Source organism: Athalia rosae, chromosome 6 (genome assembly GCF_917208135.1).
Source record: "Athalia rosae chromosome 6, iyAthRosa1.1, whole genome shotgun sequence".
NCBI classification, from domain to species: domain Eukaryota; kingdom Metazoa; phylum Arthropoda; class Insecta; order Hymenoptera; family Athaliidae; genus Athalia; species Athalia rosae.
In genome coordinates this window covers 9,622,544-9,643,621 of record NC_064031.1, presented here as the reverse complement: position 1 = coordinate 9,643,621, position 21,078 = coordinate 9,622,544, and the positions used below count along the sequence as shown (strand labels likewise).

Sequence of the window (21,078 nt, the reverse complement as noted above, 5' to 3'; positions counted from 1 at the left end):
AATATCATCGTTCCAGTACTTATCCGGTTCTAACTCATGTTCAGGGTGAAAATTATCTTTTTATCATACATATGAAAGCCATTAAAATATGAGCGAGAGGATTTACTTATTTTGAAAACAACGTTATATTTCTTACAATTACATTTCACTGAGTAGTTAACATTGTTGAAGATTCCATGAATATAAAAAGTCTGTTAAATCGAAGTATTACGTAGATTCTCACTGTAGTTTACGATCTACGAGCAAAAGCGTATTATTGAAAAAAGGTTGCGTTATAATAAATAGTGAAACTGCTGAGTTATTGACGTTTAACATCGCCCACTTCATTTTTAAATACCCTGCATTACCTGCAACAAAAATAATTCATTACTCTATTTTACAATTCTTGATTCATTGTGTAACTGTTCCACAGGATTCATACACATTCATTCGTTGAACGACAATTGGATTAATTGTGCCAAGGATTTGATTCCTTGAGGACTGTACAAATTTTTGACTGCAATATTTGATTGCTTCTACAGAATAAATAGATCGTGGAATTGAAATAGGCTACATACGTGCTGTATCAGGTAAATTATTTCGTAGAGAAAAATTGATGAAATTACTTTTTGGCTTGGTTCTAATACTTCTGCATATCATTACTACGCAGGATTTTCTTCCACCAACCTACTGGACACGTTTCAATGAGTGTTGTAAGTCGATGAGTCAATGTTTTAGACATTGGTTCCTTTGGCGTCCACTTCAAGAGAGTCGATGTCACTACTTTTGGTTTGTGGCGCGTGAAATTCAGCAGAGCAGTTGCTACACCTTCTTGCAGCTCCATTGAACCTGAGGTTTTTTGTTTTTTTTTTTAATTAAATGTTCTTTTTTTCTCTGAAAACTAGTACCCGAAAGTTGAGTAAATTTGACTGGAATTACCTTCTCCAGATTCAATGAGTGCACACAACTGCTCGAGAATGTTTTGCACCAAACCATTCTCGTCCTCGACTGGGAAAGATCGCATGAGATGACCTAAAAATATTTCAATATCAATCCAAGTAGCCAATTAATTTCTCTGTCCTTGTTTTTCTATTGGTCAGATATAGGATCGATAGCGTAACTAATGTTATACTAAAGTATACAAACCTAGCAAACAGAAGGCATCATATATACATGGATGAGTATTTTCAATTATCATCTGCATGAGGCCTTGAATAAAATTGTTATAAGTCCAATCGGGCGCTTTCTTTTTTGCAAAAAGTATCATCGCTGTATCAAGACCGTTTTGACGTTTCTCTGAAAAATGACACAACGGTTCCAACAATTTCTTGCATAAGTTATGCAGATCTCTCATCAGCAAATAACGATTCTCAACTCACCCTTCAGAGTAGTCATGAAGTTCTTTATCAAAGCTGGGCTACCGTTACCATCGTTCTTGTACTTGTAATACGTCGTAATATGCTTTTTCAACGCACAAAACTTGGGAAATTCGAGATCGCCTTGCACGGACAATATTATCTCAGTTAGGCAAAGGATTAATGGATCTGTAGAACCAATATATGATCAGAATGACCAACATCATTGGGCGTTGGTACTTCGCCAATGAGTAAATACAATTCTCACCACTGCAAGCACCAGCCATTGGAAACACTTCGGGCCAACTGATGAGTGCTACATAAGTGAGGGGAAAGGCTTTCAAGCCAAGACAGTAGAAAGCATCACAGCATAAAATCCTCACCTTTTCTCTATCCTTCTGTATCCGAGCCAAAGCAGTGAAGACTCGAGTTAATTCTTCCACAACTTCAACCTGCATTTGATGCAAGAATTTTGAAACATCAGGGAGGCATTGCATAAAATTTTGAGGTAATTTCGCAAATGAATTTGAATATTTTAGAAATCGAAGGTACGAGGTGTTTAATTTCTAACCTCAGGTGCGAAATTAAGCCTGAAGAGCTTATACTGAATCCCATCTTGGACAAGTTGCATGATTTGTGGCATCGTGCGATTGAGTACAACTATTGTCGTCAAGATCCGCTGTTGTGTTTTTGACAGTAACGGAGCTGGAGGTGTATGAGTGTGATCCAATTCTTCATGGTCTTTTGCTTTTGTGGATAAAAAATCCGTTATGCACCTGTAAGTGAACAGACGCTGTATTCTGGCATGAATATCGAATTATTATTACGGAATTACACTCACTTGGCTATAGTGTGTGTTTTGAATTTAGACAGCCTTTCGACTGACGCAGCAAGTTTCGAGTTTGTCCACTCTGGATCTTCAGTTATTTGCAACAATTCTTTCAGAACCAGATTTTCTGAAAGAAAATTTGGGGTCATAAATTTTTCAAATTTTTATTAACTATACTTCTTTGGGTTATTGATTGTTTAATCTTCAAAATCAATGAAAAATTACCCTTTCTTGTTTGCAGCTTTATGCAGCCTTTATTCAATTTATGACAACCTTTATTCTTGGAGCTAGTAAAATGTCTCTCAATCAAATCTCTCAGACCAGAGGCTTTGATATATTCGCCATCATTATCCTCTGGTGCCTGTTGTGTGTTCGATACAGTTTCATTCATCACTTTATCGTTAGTTTCAAAGTTGGTACAGGTTTTTGCATGCAAGTTGTTTGGTGGGCTGAGAATTATTCCTCCGAACTGTGAGTCTATCACAGAACTAGTTACGTTTTTATCCAAAATTACAGTGTTTGCTTGTTCAGATATTCCAGGCTTTACAGGTGCCAAGTTATTGGAAACTTCTGTTGCGTGCATTACTTCATCATCATCAAAACTCTCTGACGGGTTAGTACCCCCATAACGAATAAGTTCCATGCCCAGAACATGAGATACTGACTTTGCTGGTCTTTCCAGAGATTTTCCTTCGCTATTATCTGCATCAGGAACTTTCATTTTACAACTCGGTGAAATTTTAGGAATGGGACTATTTAGTTCAGTGTTGGTCTTTAATACCCTTGGAAAACAATAGCCTTCAGAATGTTTTTCAACTTTTACATTCAGATTTGTTTCAAATCCTGCATCCCTCGATAGATCGCTCTCTGCACACTTACTGAGATCGCAAGGATCTGGAGCACTGTTAACTTCAAAGGACATTTTTGGACTGATCATGTAAGATTGGCTTTGGAACATATTTTTGTTATTCGAAGGTTCGCTCACAACAGCGTTATTCAAACGCTTAGTTTCAGCCTCGTCTGATACAACTTGCCTACCAAGTACCAATTCTTCACGTTTTGCAGTCGCGTCATTCACTAATTTGCTAATATCAATCGTGTCATCATTTGAATTACTTTTACATTGTTTTGTAACCGATAAATCGGGATGCTTATCACACTTGGTTGGGCCCATAAAATCCAGAAATTTGTTAAACTTTTTGTTATCTGGTACAGCGTATGTATCAATCGTGGCATTGTCACTACTAGGAACTAATTGAATCTCAATCTTTTCCAAGTCTGAAGGTCTTGTTGATTCTGATGTATTTCGATTTACTTTATTCAGAGATTTTTCCTCTGATTTACGAACATTATGTGCGATCCTAAGTTTTTTTGTGGGGCAATTAATACTGGTATCATTTGTATTTGTATCACTTTGAATTTTTTGAACATTGCTAAGATCGCTTTTGATTTCAGTTACTGAAACCATAGTCTTTAATACATTATTACGGGTTGGCTTTATTGCACTACTATTTAAAGAATTAGTCTTGTTTGCCAAATGCTTTATATTGTGCGAGTTTTTCAGATTTCGTATTTTTTTCATCAAAGAACACTTCACCGATTTTTTACGTATGTTTGTAGTATCTTTAATTGGTTTCTCCGCAGTGCAGTCTTTATCATGCAAATTAGGTGAGGATTCAGATATTTTCCCACAATTCTGAGTAGGCACTTCCACTAGAGACGATATTTCTAGATTGCTCGTCGCTTTGTTTACCACAGTGGTCACTTCTGTCGTATGTATGTATTGCCCACTGCAGAATTTTTCAGCTGTGTACATGTATTCATTTGGTGTCGATGTTGGGCTGGTTACAGGCGAAAATTGGCTGATTACATCATCCCGGATTTCTCGTCTTGACAAAGGGTGGGGTTCTGCGTCATTATGATGTTTTGTCGCATTGATTTTGTGGTCAAGTGACTGTACACCCGGTGAATTTGATCCCGATGATTCAAATGAGAGCTCCGAATTGTTTTCGATAAAACTTGCCTTATCAGGATCTCGTAAATCTCTAGCAATGGGAGAAACTTCCCACGGCGAAGTACCACTGTCTATTCTTCGTTTCTTCTGTAATATCGACGTACTCCGGCTTGATTTATTAACGTTTAATTTTATTTTTCTTTTACGACTTATGGGAATTCGTTGCAATGTTTGATAATCAACAAAATTATACGGAGGGCGTGCCATAGGTCGATACGAATGAAAATGGTATGGATGTGGCCCTAAATAATAACTGCTTGGATGCTCATAAGTGCAGCGGAGATTTTTACACTCATTAGATGTCTTCAATTTTTTCTGGAACTTGCGCTCCAGATTCTGAAGCTTCTGTTCCAATCTTTGAAATTCTGAATTTGAGGTAGAATCAGAATATCTTTCCTCTGTTTGAATAATTTGATTGACATAATTTGAATGGTTTTCATTCATTTCAGACTGGGAGATTCTTATCTCAATTGGTGCTGCTGAATTCTCGTGGCTCGAAGTCTTCTCTGGAACATAAGAATCATCCAACAGTATTAGATAATAATAATGAGTATTGGTTGGTAATAATGACTTTTACCTGATTTTTTAGGTGATGATACTTCTGAGATAGGACTGGGACATGCGGACATCTGTCGTAGTATTTGGTCAAGTGGTACAGTATCGAATTTCACTTCGCATTTCGAACAAAATAATGGATACGGATCATCTTTTATACTGTAAAAGTCGTTGGTCAAGGTACATTTATCCATCGTTTCTCGTTTGACTAAATCATCCTCAAGCTCATTTCCAGTGCAGGTATACTTTTCGTGAGTAACTTTCTTTTCTATAAATATTTCGAACCATCAATATACAAACGGTATTTTAAGCCTAGAATAGAGGATTCAAATTCTATTTCTGCCTTGGCGAGTTTACCTTTCTTGATTATCTGAGTATTGACAATCTTTGGGGCAGATATGTTATTTAATTTTATCTCCATCTTTTTCATTTCCGTTTCATGCGACTTTCTAACTGCCTTCAATTGACGCTCTAGTGCTTGAATTTTATCTGAAACAGAATCGAGTTTAATGAATTTGTGGTGAAGGTAGCTTAATAGTACAGTTTGTACCTTTCGAAATGTATTCCTTCTTTGTTTTTTCAGCCACGTTACGCTCCAAATCGTTCACTTTACATATGAGTTGTTCCAAGTGTTGTTTATCTGCAGCAATTTTAATTTCCTGATCTGATATATACTTTGAGGAATGTTCAAATTTTTGCTGATACTGAGCATTTTCCTAAACACAAATTCTTGGATTAGCAGCTGCTCGGAAATGAGTAAGATAGAATATGACTTAAGTACTCACGAGTTTCAATTTGGTCATTTTGGTCAAGTTAGAATTATGCTTTCGCATTATATGTTCGGAGTTTTTTCTAACGGCCTCCAGTTCCATATTTAAATTCTGACATTCCTTTATTTTATCGTTATATTGCTTTATCAATTCACTAAAACAAACATGTAAGAATTTACTCATTTGACGTCAGTCACCTAGTAGATAAATACTGCATCAAATGACTTTCAATCAACGTTATACTCACTGTGACAAACTTATTTTTCTTTTCAGCAAAAGATAGGCTTCCTTGAGTTTCTGATTCTCATCCTGTAGAACAGTAAAAAAAGCATCTTTGGTAGTAATTGGAATTGCAATGATACATAAACAAAGTTCTTTGCCTAATGGTTTCTACATATTCAGTCTATGAGTCGTTTCTGGACATTACATTTGCGGTTCTATTTTCTATACAATAATGCAAGGATCATGTTTTTTGGAAACTGACAGTAACAGTTTATTGACCAACGAAATATATGACGGAAAAACATTGCAAGCATAATATAACCTACAGGTCATCGATGAAGTTCCAGAAATAACTGAACGTTAATGAAACGTAGTTAGCAATGCCCACTAGCACTTACCTGTGGTTCTGAGATTTCCTCGGATTTTACTATGTTCATGCAATCCATATTTGTTACTTCTAAGTCAGGAATATCGTAGAAAAAACACCTCGAATTTGACATGAGACAGGAAAAATCACAGCAGAGACCGCTGAAACCAAACTGTAAACGTTAATCGTAAAGTGTTGAATTTGCTCCCCCGAGGCACGTCAACCAAGTACGTTTATAGGTTGTAATGAAAGTGGACCCACGGAGTGGACCCCAGTGACTGGGAGGCATGGAAGTACGGAACACTAACATCACAGACCACTTGTAAAGACCAAGATGGAACTGTGAATGGGCAAAAGATCCTACACCCCTCTGCGGGGGAGCTGTTGAAGGTGTCCATACGTAGACGAAGCGTAGACGCAGTGCAGCAAGACGGGTGAGTTGGGAACCATGGGCGTGGGGTCGTGAGATAGACAATGAGTTGGTCTACTATCAATCTCCTTTACCTGGCATGCCCTATCGGAAGAAATGTCAAGGCCTGCTGACAGGCTGACAGACTTTTCAGGCGTTCCACTCGCAAATTTATAATTCGATTGGCTTCTGCGAGCAGAGCCAATGCCTGGTTGGTCGATTACCAGGCTTCGCCGTAGTGTGGCCACATCATATGTGTATAAACGAATGAAAAATTAATTAGAGTGACTCGTTCATATACTTTCACGTTCTATCGCTCAAAAATTCGGGTGTTCTACTGTTATTTTCTTCGGAAACCAAATGGACAGTAACAAAGACGAGGCGGATCGATGTCTGGAATTTGCGGTGCAGTTCATTCTTGATGGACAATGTGACAAGGCCGAGAAATTCCTCCAAAAGGCTCAAAAGCTTTTTCCAACCAAAAGAGCTGAGGGTACGTGATCTTTAATAAATGCCTGCGCAGTAAACTCAATTAATTAACTACCGTAAATAATGATGGATAAAAAGAAATTCTCAGTCCTGTCATTATTATCGCACATTCAACAATTACGCCCCATCACATGACACTGAATTTTACCAGCTAATTGACCTACTTTTTTTTTAAGTATGAACCATGAGTTTTTTTCTCTAGGTAATAATCTTGACTGACTCTAATGTCTGAATTTTTGTAGATCTTTTATCTAAGTTAGCGATGAAGACAAAGCAAAATCCAAAGTCAGAGGGAGAACCAGAGCTCAGAAAACGTCATTCTATTTCTAAGGATGGAAGCCAGACACAGCAAAGTAGCAATGATTTTACCAAGGACCAAATTGAAGCCGTTAAAAAGTATACAGCCCTCTAACTGTTGGCTCTGTTCGTTGCTTTTACCCTGCCTATACTGACATGAGCCACGCCAGTGTAGAAAGTTTATATATACTTTTATTCGATTCACTAAAGATTCATTCTCAGGAGCATTTATAAGCAGTGTAAAGTAATGTGACACAGTAACAATCAGAGCTATCATCATGCCATGGATTCAAATCAATTGTATTGAAATTTGTCAACAGTATGAGAAAATTATAACGTTATTGTCAATGTCAAATAGGATCAAGAAGTGTAAAGACTATTATGAAATTCTTGGTGTGAGTAAGGATGCAACCGATGGTGATATTAAGAAGGCATATAAGAAATTGGCACTCCAGTTACACCCTGACAAAAACAAGGCTCCAGGAGCTGCAGAAGCTTTTAAAGGCAAGCATTACCAAGTATTTGAGATTATCACTTCTAATGTATTTAATCAGGTTTTACAATGAGTTTTATAAGATTGGTATGACTGATATATTCACAGTATAATTTATTTAATCAGAATCTGATAGTATGCTAATTTAAGTGATGTGAAAACATGGTAGAAAATCAGTTTAATTACAACTCGGCTCCATGTCATTTACAGCAATCGGCAATGCCGTCGCAGTACTCATTGATCCTGAAAAACGAAAACAATATGATCTTTATGGCTCTGAGGAAGAAAGAGTACAGAACGCCCACAACCGTCAGACTCATTCTCATTATAACTACACCCGAGGCTTTGAAGGTATGTGTTCTTCTAAAATTGAACGAAATTTCCAAGTATCAGTAGCTTAGTAGATGATTAAAATCGTCAGAGAACTTTTTCGTAATTCAAAGTTATCTCTTCCAGCCGATATCACTGCCGAAGAACTCTTCAACATGTTTTTTGGCGGTGGGTTTCCACAGCAAAATGTCTATGTTCGAAGAGGTGGTGGACGATGGGCTCGTCAGGCAGATGCTCAGACACAGCATGCTCATGCACAGGTATGTGGGTGCTGATACTATTTCAAAAGTCTCTCCATGCATCCTAATTTGACAAAAATTTCTGTTCTGCAGCAAACAAATGGATACACAGCATTTGTTCAAATGTTACCTATATTGCTGTTGATCGTACTTTCAATGATGAGCAGTTTCTTGATATCTGATCCAGTATACAGTTTGCATTCAAATGCGTAAGTTACATTTCAGACCAAGTTCAGTTTTTGCTGATTTGTGATCGATGTATTTGCTAAAAGAAAAACTGTTTTCATACTGTTACAGTAAATACTCTATTCAGCGAACTACACAAGGAATGAAGGTTCCTTATTACGTGAAAGAGAATTTTCACAGCGAATATCAAGGCAGCCTACGTAGATTAGAAATATCTGTTGAAGAGGAATTTGTAAATAATCTTAGACAAGCGTGCTACAGAGAAAAAAATTATAGTAAGTGATGACTGGTTTCATTTTCATTGTGAATCACCACACATTATCACATACTTAATTATTCCATCTTGGTAAACTTTCAGGAGAAACAATGATATGGAAAGCTCAAAACTTTGCAGACAGAGATTTACTATGGCGGGCACAAAACATCGAGACACCGTCATGCAGAAAACTACAAGAGATGCAAAGCGCATAGTAGTAATGATACTTCTGAATTGATTATTTATTCTCTGTAGATACATCTATTTCGCATTTGATGCAAGAAATGAAATCAGTGTCGACGTCACCAAAGTTGCTCGGTTTTAAAGATACATGCTTTGTAGAAGTTTATAAATTGACACTGGTATCCCATGTGGATGTTGAGTCAGGGATAATTGTTAATGTCCTTGTACGAAATATTACCCGACTATTATTTATAATTTTCTGTTAGCGTTTTCTCTTGCCTGGAATAAATCAGAATATAGACTGTCTTCGGTCTTTTCATCCAAAGGATTCTGAGAAGCTCCTTGTGAGTATCACACCAGAAATCTGTACATGATTGTATTATGGTCTTTGTAGTTTTCAATAATTTTGCTAATATCGCATGGAACTAAAAATTTTATTCAATTGCCATCTACCTATATTCATGTTATTCCACAGAACGTGTTACCACTCCACTATCCTGTTCTCGAGAGACAATTTTCATGAAATACTAGTTCAAATCTGGTTCGATTGTAAAGAGGCAGAGGGAGAGGAGATGGCACCCCGGGTAATGATAAACCAATTGTACGAGTAAGTCCTATAAGTGCAGATGTTGAAACTCCGATGATAGATGAATAGGTAATAAGAAAAAAGCATGTAAAAGTCGAATCACGCGCAGATCTCGATTTATTTTTTCGTTCATAGTTTACATAGATCAACTACTCGCACATTCTAAAGATTACAAATATCGGAAAATAAATATCGTAATTCAATTCAGTATCATTCGCACTTTTACATAGCTTCGATATTCGCATAAAAAATAGTTAAATAACGTTAATGTTCAGCATTCAAATGCTGTGAATGATATACCGTTACATACGGGGATATTTTTATTTGAACAAATTTTAGTGGCTATTTATTGAATACTTATATTGGATATTTATAACTTGAAGACAGTTGAGTATGTTATGTTCCAAGTATAATGTCTTTACAAGGATGTTGTTATAATTTCTGCACATTGCACAACAATCTCGTATTCTTGAAGAGTTTGTAAAACATACAGAGCGCATTTGAGATTGGTATAAAATTACCGATTCAATAATTCGTATTGAAGAAACATTGTTATTCATTTTGGATTTGAATTTTGCCTGATACTTGATGAAAAGCCATCTTGTCAAGGAATCCTCTAAATATTTTTGCAAGTAGTCTGATTCAGGTCAAAGTATATTATTACGAAATAAAATGCTGCTCGTTTGTTTTCACGTATACGATCTATCGATATCTGTAGCTTAAATTTGCCATCAAGAGTTCGTTGGTGAATGTATAAACGAAAAAACGTTCATTTCAACATCCGAGAAACCAGTTGAAAAGTGTACAAACAAACAAGTTAGAGTTGAATTAATTACCGGCTCAATTTAGAAGCGCCGTAATTTGAGTGTCACATTAACGAAATAATTCTTCAATACTATCCCGAGTAATGATTAAATATCGTAATATATCATAACGTACCGGAATGATTCCCCTACATCCTAGGCCTCTTGGTGTGGGCTTCAACAGCTGATGAGCAATGATCCGAAGAATTGGTATGCCCGTTAGCTTGTGTATTGTGTGCTCCACTGCGCTTCCTCCTTGCAGTCGGAGACATTTGTTTCAAACATTCCACGTCATTGAATACAACTTGAGCTCCACCACCACTTGTAGGTACAATGTCACCCTGAAAAATTAAATGTGATAATACGATATGTTTTTGATTTTGAAACAAATCCTATCGGATTGTTACCAGTAAAATATAAAAAAGTTGAAACAGTACTGACCTTGTACAATTTAGTCTCAAGCTCCCCATCCGTATCATGTTCCTGAGCTACAAGGCAATATCTGGATGCACCTTCGGTGATGTCTTTAGGGTCAGTAAGCCGAGTGATGCTACGTCGCCGATTCATCAATGGTTGAAGTACTGTTCCAACAGGGACCAGAGCTCCTGGCCTGTGATCTACCCATCTGTCAGCGCTTTGAGAACGTCTATGCCTGAGATTTACTACAGGTACTTTATCCTGGAAAAGTATTAGGAGATGATTCACGACATGAACGAGCATCTCCAGGTATGTTTTCAAAACTAAAGTTAGTTCTATTATGATCGAATATCATCCTTACTTTTCGAGATGTATGAGTGCTTTCAGATTTTGGTGTCACCGGTTCGCCACCATCGCTGAGCGCGGTCTGTATCGGTACGGTATCTTTAATCGGAATACCCAAAGATGAACCACTGGTTTCATCAACTAAGATCTGCTTGACAAGCCGAAGCTTATCTTCCTTCTCCTTCATCTGATTCTACAATTCAATAGGTATGAAATACGATTCTGGCATGGAAAATTTAAAAGTGAATAATGAATCCAGAAATTACCTGTAAATGTTGACGTTGTTGTCGCAGTTTAATATCCAATTCCCGGGACATTTTTTCGGCTTCGGCCTGCATTTTATGATTATATTTCTGCTTCACCCTTTGCTTATCTATTATACGTTGGTTGAGAACCATGTCCCGGTCCTTCAACTGAAAGTTGGAGAGTTTTTAGCAAGGACTTTATCATCATTAAAAACACAGAAATACTTGTACAAAACGAGTCGAGTAAATCTGAGTGAAAAATTTAACTTACCTCTTGTTGCAACGTTCTTATTGTGTCATTCGCGCCGTTTAATTTACGTAGTAAACTGTCTATTTGTGCTTCCGTTTTGCAAAGATGACCTTCCAAGGCTGATATCTGTGAACAAATCAATAGAATCAGTAGCCCGCTAAAACGAAGATTGCAAACCAAAGAATAAATCAAATAACTACCTTTTTTCTTTCCTGTTCGCTAAATGCTTTAACAGTAGCATTTTCAACTTTTAGAGTCATATTTTCCTGTTCCACCATTAGTAAAATCTTTCTGAAGTCGGTTTCTGAAATTCGATAGCAAAAATAATCGTTGAGTCAATGATATGCGACCCTGTAAGGTAATACTAACGTTTCTGATCTAAATCTGAACGTAGAATGTTTCTTTTGTTGATTCGCTGCTCCAAAAAGTGCATTAAATTTGTAATTATCTGGTCGTTGTGAGGACTGGTGACTTCCAATTCTGGGAATGGACCGCCCAGGCTGAAAAACCATTTCCGCATAATCAGTATCTGCATACGAACACACTAAACACTAGAATTTAGTAAATGATGTTACCTATACACAAGTCCCAAATCGACTTCTAGGTCGCCAGTATCAAGCCTTCTTTCTTTTTCCAATCTACTTCTAGCCTCTTTGAAAATCTGAAAAAATACAACAAAATGTTAGTACCATTGTTTTCGCGTATTCTTATTTTCACAATGCTCCAGCAGTACCTTGTTAGCTTGTCTTCTCCCTGGCGTGAAACCAAGATCTAACTTTGTGATGGTGGGCCGTGTGACTTGCACCTCTTGAGTCATTTCAGCAAACTTCATTACTTGCTAGAACCAACAAAATAAGGATGATATAACGAGGAGTTTCCATTTAGATCTAGTAGTGTTTAAAGATGAAGAGACTTACAATTGTCTCATCGTAATCGTCAGCTCTTGGATTAACGCAGACTATCATGCGAACTTGGCCTTCCCCATCAAAATAGTTTTTAAAAAGATGAGTCAGTTTAGAATCTCTATAAGGGACCATCTTGTTAGTTCCCTGAAGTTGGTTTTCCCTCAATATCTCCAAACATGAACGCAGTGTCATCAATGAATTGTTTATATTTCCTAAGTGGATGCAATTTTGGAACATGTTAATACTCTTGCAAGTTCACCAATTTACTGTCAGACCACCTAACTGACCTGCTTCTCTCAGTCTTTGTCCGGTATTTTTTGTTCGATTTGTACGTTCACTACCTGCAAGATCGACCAGAGATAGTTGACTGATTTGAATTACTCTTTTATCCTGAATCACCTGTTCGCCTTGACAGTCCAATGGTGCCTAGAAAATGAATTATGCTTTGCTGAGTATAGATCCTAGTGGGTCAAAACTTTTGAATGTTAGCTTATCACCTGAACTAGTCTGACTGTAAAAACGCTATGCGATCTGCTAGACTCTGCATTTAGAGCCGTATGCGCGACACGGCGTCGACGTTGACCACGTTGAAATACCTCGAACGCTTCTTCGGCACTCTTTACCTCGATTTCCGTTACTGCATGGACATACATATTTTTGCATCCATCTTCGCGTACAATTTTACTTTGAAGGGTCCTAAACAAAATTGAACTCTGATTATAGGTTCCCGCCAGTTTGGTCAGGATGTGAGCCAGAAAAAAATTTGCAGGACATACTTCATCCTCACGTCCTCCTCGTCGAGTAGATCATAAACGCTGTTATTATATATTTCCACATACGTCACAAAAACCGCATACAGATTATCATGTTCAATGGGAAGCATCTGTGATTCATCAGCCTCTCTGACAATCATTGGATTACTGTCACTGTCGCTATCACATTTGCGGCTAAAAGAGAATAGCATTTCAGTAAGTTCACCCTATTACTCTATGAATTTCAAGAAAACAATAGAACTTACTTTCGGCCTAGTTTACCAGGTCTTGGTGTCATGAATCCTGCATGAAGCTCGCTTTGCCTATCTAACATCGCATCTGTTTCGCTCTGCACATCAAAGCCATTTAACTTGTCAGGCTTGAAGACAAACTTTTTTGCTTGGACATTAGCAATACTGTTAAAAATGACATCTAGACAGCGTGGCATTATTCCTCCATTCTGGTGTTCTCCAGTCATGGTAAAAGTCTTGCCGCTTCCAGTTACCCCGTATGTGAATAAAAGGCTGTTCTTTCCTTTAATAAGATTTTCAACCAGGGGTAAAGCCACGACATTAAATACTTCTTGCTGTCCAACATCTGGCAGAAATACTCGATTGAAAGTTGTCTGGATTTCCTTATAATTTCCATTTCGAAAATTTGATGATGATTCAGGCGGTGTTATCACTATTGTCGTTGGAGATACAACCTTCATACATGGCGTATCTGTTTCATATTGCATCGGTCTCAATCGACAATAAACCTGAACCGGATCTTTCACACTATGAGCTCTTGGTCGGGTTGTAGGCTTTCGTGCAGAAGTTGGAGGCTTAGGGCGACTGAAAATATGTACAAATCATTATTTCATATCCCAAGAGCGGGATTCGTTGTTAATTGATTAACTGATCTATCCTGAACAGATAAAGTGAGTTGTAGTAGTAATATAGCTGTTCAGATAACCAGACTATGAAATTTTTGCAGGAAAATAAACTCACGAGGGTTTCATGGTTCGATCAATGGTATTATTTTACTCCACAGGGATGTATCACGATTTATCACACCACTTTTCCACAAGAGCTTGTCAACTCCTAATTCTCGTACTCCTGATCGCGTCTCCTTGTCAAAAAAACTCGTTAATGTTTTGAGTTTAATTCAAATAACGCTATGTGCACGAAGCGCATGCTCCAGCTGCAGCAGCTGCGGTTTGGAAGCAAATATTCAGATAGTTGGACAAAGCGGGTGCGGAAAGAACGTCTATCTAGTAGTTGTTTAGTATCCACGTCCATTGGTATTTCAAATTGTCCCACTCGATTTGCAAGATGGCGTAAAACCACCGAAAATCCCAGTCATTGAGCCGTCAGAATACCTTTGTTAAGGTGTCAATACTTTGTATGCTAACGGTTACTTGAAAATCATGGAAGAGATCGGTATCGTGTTGCCTGACAAGGTAATAAACTCTTCAGTTATAAGTTTTCCTAAATTTTATATTCAGTAAGTGCATAATTCTTCAAACGTCCAATGTCAAATCAAAATTATAACCTGGTTCCTTATAATCATTGGTATTTCTAAGATTCTGTTCGAATCAGATGTTACATTCGAAAGACTTGAAGGAATTAACATTTAGAAACTGTATTGTACTGTAAGCATAATAATTTCAGGATATTAGTGAGAGCGATATAAAACCACCTATTGGCCACTACTCTGGTGCCGGAGATGAACTGGATGTCGAGGACCTTTATACTAAATATAAGGTAGACCTAATTAGTTTACCATGCCAAAGTTCTCTGCAATTCCTCGTCCATATTATCTCCATGTTACGGTGCTGTGATTTGAAAGTTGTATATTCCTCGTTATAGAAACTGCAGCGAATGTTGGAGTTCCTTGAGGTTCAAGAAGAATATATCAAAGATGAACAACGGAACCTAAAAAAGGAATATCTTCATGCTCAGGAAGAGGTAAAACGTATTCAGAGCGTCCCCTTGGTAATTGGGCAATTTTTAGAAGCTGTAGATCAAAATACTGGAATTGTGGGTTCTACGACTGGGTCAAATTACTATGTACGTATACTATCAACCATAGACCGTGAATTGTTGAAACCTTCGGCAAGTGTTGCTCTTCACAAGCACAGCAATGCTCTTGTAGATGTTCTTCCCCCTGAGGCTGATTCGAGTATATCCATGCTCCAAGCCGGTAATATATTTTGATCATCTCATCTGTACCTTCACACTAATTAGTTGAGAAACAATGACTAAGCTTTTTTTTTCTGCTGTAGATGAAAAGCCGGATATTCAGTACAGCGACATAGGAGGGATGGATATGCAGAAACAAGAAATCAGAGAAGCTGTGGAGCTTCCTCTAACTCACTTCGAGTTGTATAAACAAATTGGAATTGATCCACCGAGAGGTGTGCTAATGTATGGGCCGCCGGGTTGTGGAAAAACTATGCTTGCCAAAGCTGTGGCGAGGCATACCACGGGTACCTGACTCTCTTACTATCTAGTCGTTTTATATTTTGTTCAAGAAGATTTTGAAAACATATTTTATCTCGTTTTAGCGGCGTTTATTCGCGTGGTAGGATCCGAGTTCGTGCAGAAGTACCTAGGGGAAGGACCCAGGATGGTCAGAGACGTCTTCAGACTCGCCAAGGAGAATTCGCCAGCCATTATTTTCGTTGACGAAATTGATGCGATAGCGACCAAACGTTTCGATGCTCAAACTGGCGCGGATCGAGAGGTCCAACGTATCCTGCTGGAACTCTTGAATCAGATGGATGGTTTTGATCAGACCACTAACGTTAAGGTCATCATGGCAACCAACAGAGCCGATACTCTGGATCCTGCGCTACTGAGACCCGGTAGGCTTGATCGAAAAATCGAATTCCCTCTTCCGGACCGTCGTCAGAAGCGTTTGGTTTTTTCAACAATAACGACAAAGATGAATTTGAGTGAAGAGGTTGATTTGGAAGACTATGTCGCTCGTCCAGACCGAATCTCTGGCGCTGATATAAACGCAATTTGCCAGGAAGCCGGCATGCATGCGGTTCGCGAAAACCGCTACATCGTACTAGCAAAGGATTTCGAAAAAGGATACAAAAACAATATAAAAAAAGACGAATCGGAACACGACTTCTACAAGTAGATCAATGGCGCGCCATAACTGTGTGGTTTCCGCATCCATCTTCATCTGTAATAACCGACGAGCCTGTGGAAAATTCCTCTTTGAGAGTTGACATCGCGTCCGCTGTTTTCTTTTCAAAAACATTTTTTCGCTGTACCATTGAATAAATAAGTTTGTGTCTAACTTTTACGCAATATATGAATTGTTAATATGGTTGATTTTAATTAGGTTCAAGAGTGAGGGACAATTCGAATATTCTCATGATTCCTGTGATTTGTGGTAATGGTGGATTAAGGTAAATATATCTACCAACTTTATAGAGAAATGCAGGTGTGGAACATTATCAGAATTTACAGGAATACAGGTAATATTCGACGTCTTGGACCTACCGCTACACTCGACGAATCACGCATCGGTCGCATTGTCAGGTTTGAAAAAATGCACATTGCACATAATTGTAATATCTACGCATTTGTGGAAAATGTCAGGTACGCAGCCTCGAGCGAAGCTATGACAAAGGGCCGTAAATGAATGAGGACACTTGGCTACAACAATAATGATAGTATGAGGAGGTAGAGGTAAGGGTAGCAATGTTCATGTTAGCATTAGCTAATTTTAGTAATGCTTGAGAATAAACATCAGTTGCGAAGACCACCGGGGCGGTCGGGGCCTTGTAAGGGTAGACAGGCACAGGCACAGCTGGGGTCCGTACACCGCGTTGGTTGCACCATCAAGTCTCGGGAGCGGCGCAGACTATTTTTACTTTTTCTTAATTTATGTCGGTCTGTTCCGATGCTCGTGTTAAATTACGCCCGTACCAAGGCGAAGACGGTTTGGAACTCAGAGGTAATGCAAGCACCGCACACGTACCGGCATTCGCACGTGGCAACCGTATACATATGTATAATTGCTAACTATCGTCAATCGCTAACTATTATAATTTCACAACACATCCCCACGTGCTGCTTAAGCGCGTTGACGAGCGTTCTACTTTTCGATTTAACTGCGGCCCCAGCAATTATTCGTGACTTGGGAGGATTTTTTTTGCAAGCATATTTTGGATTAGAAGATAATTTTATTAATCGTAAGGTATATAATATATGAGAGAGTAGGAAGTGGCCGCTCTGTGCTGCAATATGAGCTGGCGACCGGTCTGGTTCCATTACAATTGCAGTCGAAATTAGAATTTTACATACTCATGTGTGGTATGTATGAGTAAAACTAAACGACCGGACACAATACCATACCATAACGATCGGTAACAATACCACAGATGCGATACACGTAATGAGGAGTAATAATAAATAACGATCGTAACAAATAATTATGTTGTATAATAAACTACGTAGTACAATTATATAGTCTGATAAATGTGTATAATAAAAGCACTTGTGTAGTTCTTCTTCTTGCGCGCGTTATAACGTCTCCTGTTTTTCCACGACTGGTTTTTCTTTTTTGGTAAAATGAGTTTGGTCTGGTACAGATACATTGGAAAGGCAATTGGAAGATTGGGTAATTCGCTTAGAAGCACTTGCGATGGACGATGCCTGGGCCGGACTCGTCGTACTCCTGTTTGGAGATCCACATCTGCTGGAAGGTGGAGAGGGAGGCGAGGATGGATCCACCGATCCATACGGAGTATTTCCTCTCGGGGGGAGCGATGATCTTGATCTTGATCGTCGACGGAGCGAGGGCGGTGATCTCCTTCTGCATACGGTCGGCGATACCCGGGTACATGGTGGTACCACCGGAGAGGACAGTATTGGCGTACAAATCCTTACGGATGTCGACGTCGCACTTCATGATGGAGTTGTAGACGGTCTCGTGGATACCGCAGGATTCCATTCCCAGGAAGGAGGGTTGGAAGAGGGCCTCGGGACAGCGGAACCTCTCGTTACCGATGGTGATGACCTGTCCGTCGGGGAGCTCGTAGCTCTTCTCGAGGGAGGTGCTGGCCGCGGCGGTGGCCATCTCCTGCTCGAAGTCGAGGGCGACGTAGCAGAGCTTCTCCTTGATGTCGCGGACGATTTCTCGCTCGGCGGTGGTCGTGAAGGAGTATCCGCGCTCGGTGAGGATCTTCATCAGGTAGTCGGTGAGGTCCCGTCCGGCCAAGTCCAGACGGAGGATGGCGTGGGGCAGGGCGTAACCTTCGTAGATGGGCACGGTGTGGGAGACACCGTCACCGGAGTCGAGGACGATACCGGTGGTACGACCGGAGGCGTACAGGGAGAGGACGGCCTGGATGGCGACGTACATCGCTGGGCTGTTGAAGGTCTCGAACATGATCTGGGTCATCTTTTCGCGGTTGGCCTTGGGGTTGAGGGGGGCCTCGGTGAGGAGGACGGGGTGCTCTTCGGGGGCAACGCGGAGTTCGTTGTAGAAGGTGTGGTGCCAGATCTTCTCCATATCGTCCCAGTTGGTGATGATTCCGTGCTCTATAGGGTATTTCAGGGTGAGGATACCTCGCTTGCTCTGCGCCTCATCCCCGACGTAGCTGTCCTTCTGTCCCATACCGACCATCACACCTTGATGACGGGGGCGACCGACGATGCTGGGGAAGACGGCACGGGGCGCGTCGTCTCCGGCGAAACCGGCCTTGCACATACCGGATCCGTTATCAACGACCAGTGCCGCAACATCATCGTCGCACATCTTGACAGGTGGTTATTACGGTATAAGCGGACGCTGTATAAGAGAAAAAGATTTCGTTAACTTTTTTCGGTAAACACAGTTTGGAAGTGCGCTAGCTAATAGCTGATCCTTTCTCCCCCGCGACTCCTCACACCAATTTGACCCGATGGACCCGCACGCGACGAATATCTTTTTACCGATGTTCCGTTTGTAAATTTTACATATGTGAACGTTCATAGGGACGAGCTATGTACTTTGACTGCAGATCGAAAGATATGACACACATGTAATTAGCTCTTCGAATACTTCTGTGCAACGTATGTATTTATATAATTCTGTATTATGCGCGTGCCCTTTTTTTGCACAGTACATACTGAAGATCTAAAAATTTTCTGCAGCCTCTCCAAGGACAAAGTAATATACTTTACATTTATAAAACGGACACAATTTTTCGTTGCACGATAGAATCACAGGATATTGATAGCTCGCGATTCGCCAAAGCCGGGGAATCTTTATCCGCGGTGACTTCGATAACGAGAGTATTATATAACTATATCTTATTTTCAAAGCTGTTTCTTTTTCAGAATCTTTCGAAAAACCTCCTCAATCGGCGCACTTATGGATTCGGAACACGAAACAGTATGCACGTCCGTATGCTTCTTGAAACAATGCACGGGTAACGGGAGTTCGAAGAGCTTTTCTGTTAAGAAATAGCTGCTCCCCCGCAGAAGAGACGATTTTTTGAAAACAGAGACGAAGAGCGCGAAATAATCGACGACGATAGTGAATGATTCGCGAGTTTACCTGGGCAGGTAAGAATAACTAATATTTGCGTGATCTATACCGATATAGAGACTAATTTTGAGCTGGGTGCAACTCGCACGTACCGTTCGACTTGTAAGTATAATGAAGGATGCGTCGAGGCAATCGTAGGGCAAGAGCGAGCAGCGAATGGCGCGTTGCAGCGTCGCAGCCTCCCTATATCCACAGTGCGTCGACGAAAATAACCATCCGCCCCTTAGATGGAAATCTGTTCTCACACGTACCGGCGCCGGCGTCGTAGTCTGCCTAGACCATAGCGGATCGGTGCCTCAAGAAGCCTCCGTGGTCACCCACACCGAAAGGGTACTCTCACACCCTGAAAAACCTACGTACGAACGCTGAGCCCCGCGACGACGCCCCCGGGACCCAAATAAGGCAGCTCTTCCCTCCGCTGCAGGCAGCACCCGGTGAACCTCCCTAGGTTTCTTCGTATCCCGCAATCCGTAGAGTGCAGGAGAAGCCGCGAGGCCGTTGTGATCACCATCCCTAGTTCATGCAGCATATCGCAAAGTTGACTCGCGTCCATCACCCCAAGGGATCTATAACGCTTCACCCACAGCTAATCGTTTGCTCGATTCTCGACCAATATTATGGAGATTCATTCACCGGGATACTCGGTAATTAATTTTCGCTACACTCGTCTTGATTTTTGGGCAAATGCAGCCCGATACTCCGACTCAAGGATTCCTCCGGATGATAAGCCGAAGACAATGAACCATATTTGCGGTTCTCCTGGGGCGACCGGGTCTGAGGTAGGAGTAAACTATATGCACGTAGGTCCATGCGTTGTGAATGTTATACCTGGACACTTGCCCCTTTGAAAGTTCTTAAACGCAGCACTACGAAGAACGAAATTTGCGAATATCCCACGATTTTATCCCCGTTGATGAGATACCAGTCACTGTAATATCTTTATTGGAAAGACAGACCCGAACATCCTTCAACGGTATTATAGTAACTGGTATTTCTATACTCAGATTATTTTTTGTCTTTATCAGTTTTCTTGATTGCTGATTCCCCCAGGGTAACATAACAACAAATCGATCCGAAATCTTAACTATTTGGTTCGGTTCATTTTGTTTTCGCGACGATGGGTTTCAAAGAGGCGGTCTTCAATTTGGAAAGTAAAAGATACGAGAGCTAGTTGAAAAAAATCTTATTCGCTTCATTTAGTTACGTCAAGGTTGTAACAGTTATTATCAAGGAAGGGCAGACAGCGCGTATTCCGTAATCAG

At 40.0% G+C, this 21,078-nt stretch overlaps 5 protein-coding genes and 1 long non-coding RNA gene across 7 annotated transcripts; 3 read left to right on the top strand and 3 right to left on the bottom strand.

The window, feature by feature from the left end:
* Positions 1 to 106: 106 nt before the first annotated feature.
* Positions 107 to 6,503, bottom strand: LOC105690416. Of its 2 annotated transcripts, none has more exons than XR_001103292.3 (15): positions 6,123 to 6,503; positions 5,750 to 5,811; positions 5,518 to 5,656; positions 5,283 to 5,448; positions 5,090 to 5,221; positions 4,755 to 5,000; positions 2,389 to 4,683; positions 2,176 to 2,290; positions 1,906 to 2,110; positions 1,603 to 1,786; positions 1,359 to 1,523; positions 1,126 to 1,275; positions 919 to 1,011; positions 558 to 828; positions 107 to 347 (listed from the first exon to the last, which is right to left on the bottom strand). XR_001103292.3 is itself a non-coding variant. In XM_012408193.3 (15 exons), exons 1-14 carry the CDS (start codon positions 6,222 to 6,224, stop codon positions 620 to 622), a joined length of 4,263 nt encoding a protein of 1,420 aa, XP_012263616.2. In that variant the 5' UTR covers positions 6,225 to 6,503; the 3' UTR covers positions 107 to 347; positions 606 to 619. The 2 variants fall into 2 exon arrangements, 1 of the variants encoding a protein (XP_012263616.2); XM_012408193.3 differs by having other exon boundaries at positions 606 to 828.
* Positions 6,504 to 6,702: 199 nt separating this feature from the next.
* LOC105690413 (dnaJ homolog subfamily B member 12) lies at positions 6,703 to 9,398 on the top strand. Its single transcript, XM_012408190.3, has 8 exons — positions 6,703 to 6,993; positions 7,232 to 7,385; positions 7,645 to 7,790; positions 7,990 to 8,130; positions 8,236 to 8,369; positions 8,442 to 8,557; positions 8,646 to 8,809; positions 8,893 to 9,398. The coding sequence occupies exons 1-8, from the start codon at positions 6,861 to 6,863 to the stop codon at positions 9,003 to 9,005; spliced, it is 1,101 nt and encodes a 366-aa protein (XP_012263613.1). The 5' UTR covers positions 6,703 to 6,860; the 3' UTR covers positions 9,006 to 9,398.
* Positions 9,399 to 9,658: 260 nt separating this feature from the next.
* On the bottom strand, positions 9,659 to 14,424 carry LOC105690412 (kinesin-like protein KIF23). Its single transcript, XM_048656431.1, has 15 exons — positions 14,269 to 14,424; positions 13,543 to 14,112; positions 13,301 to 13,471; positions 13,022 to 13,220; positions 12,812 to 12,950; positions 12,537 to 12,736; positions 12,353 to 12,457; positions 12,195 to 12,280; positions 11,989 to 12,119; positions 11,820 to 11,923; positions 11,641 to 11,745; positions 11,391 to 11,537; positions 11,141 to 11,317; positions 10,804 to 11,040; positions 9,659 to 10,703 (listed from the first exon to the last, which is right to left on the bottom strand). The coding sequence occupies exons 1-15, from the start codon at positions 14,277 to 14,279 to the stop codon at positions 10,512 to 10,514; spliced, it is 2,574 nt and encodes an 857-aa protein (XP_048512388.1). The 5' UTR covers positions 14,280 to 14,424; the 3' UTR covers positions 9,659 to 10,511.
* On the top strand, positions 10,561 to 13,549 carry LOC125501291. The gene is made up of 3 exons (XR_007278823.1): positions 10,561 to 11,088; positions 11,167 to 11,331; positions 13,248 to 13,549. It is a non-coding gene; the product is annotated as an uncharacterized LOC125501291 (long non-coding RNA).
* Positions 14,425 to 14,541: 117 nt separating the features above from the next.
* LOC105690366 (26S proteasome regulatory subunit 6B) lies at positions 14,542 to 16,586 on the top strand. Its single transcript, XM_012408096.3, has 5 exons — positions 14,542 to 14,720; positions 14,932 to 15,024; positions 15,130 to 15,463; positions 15,546 to 15,749; positions 15,828 to 16,586. Exons 1-5 carry the CDS (start codon positions 14,688 to 14,690, stop codon positions 16,409 to 16,411), a joined length of 1,248 nt encoding a protein of 415 aa, XP_012263519.1. The 5' UTR covers positions 14,542 to 14,687; the 3' UTR covers positions 16,412 to 16,586.
* Positions 16,587 to 17,704: 1,118 nt separating this feature from the next.
* LOC105690360 (actin, muscle) lies at positions 17,705 to 20,061 on the bottom strand. The gene is made up of 2 exons (XM_012408091.3): positions 19,909 to 20,061; positions 17,705 to 19,075 (listed from the first exon to the last, which is right to left on the bottom strand). Exon 2 carries the CDS (start codon positions 19,040 to 19,042, stop codon positions 17,912 to 17,914), a length of 1,131 nt encoding a protein of 376 aa, XP_012263514.2. The 5' UTR covers positions 19,043 to 19,075; positions 19,909 to 20,061; the 3' UTR covers positions 17,705 to 17,911.
* Between the last annotated feature and the right edge of the window lie 1,017 nt (positions 20,062 to 21,078).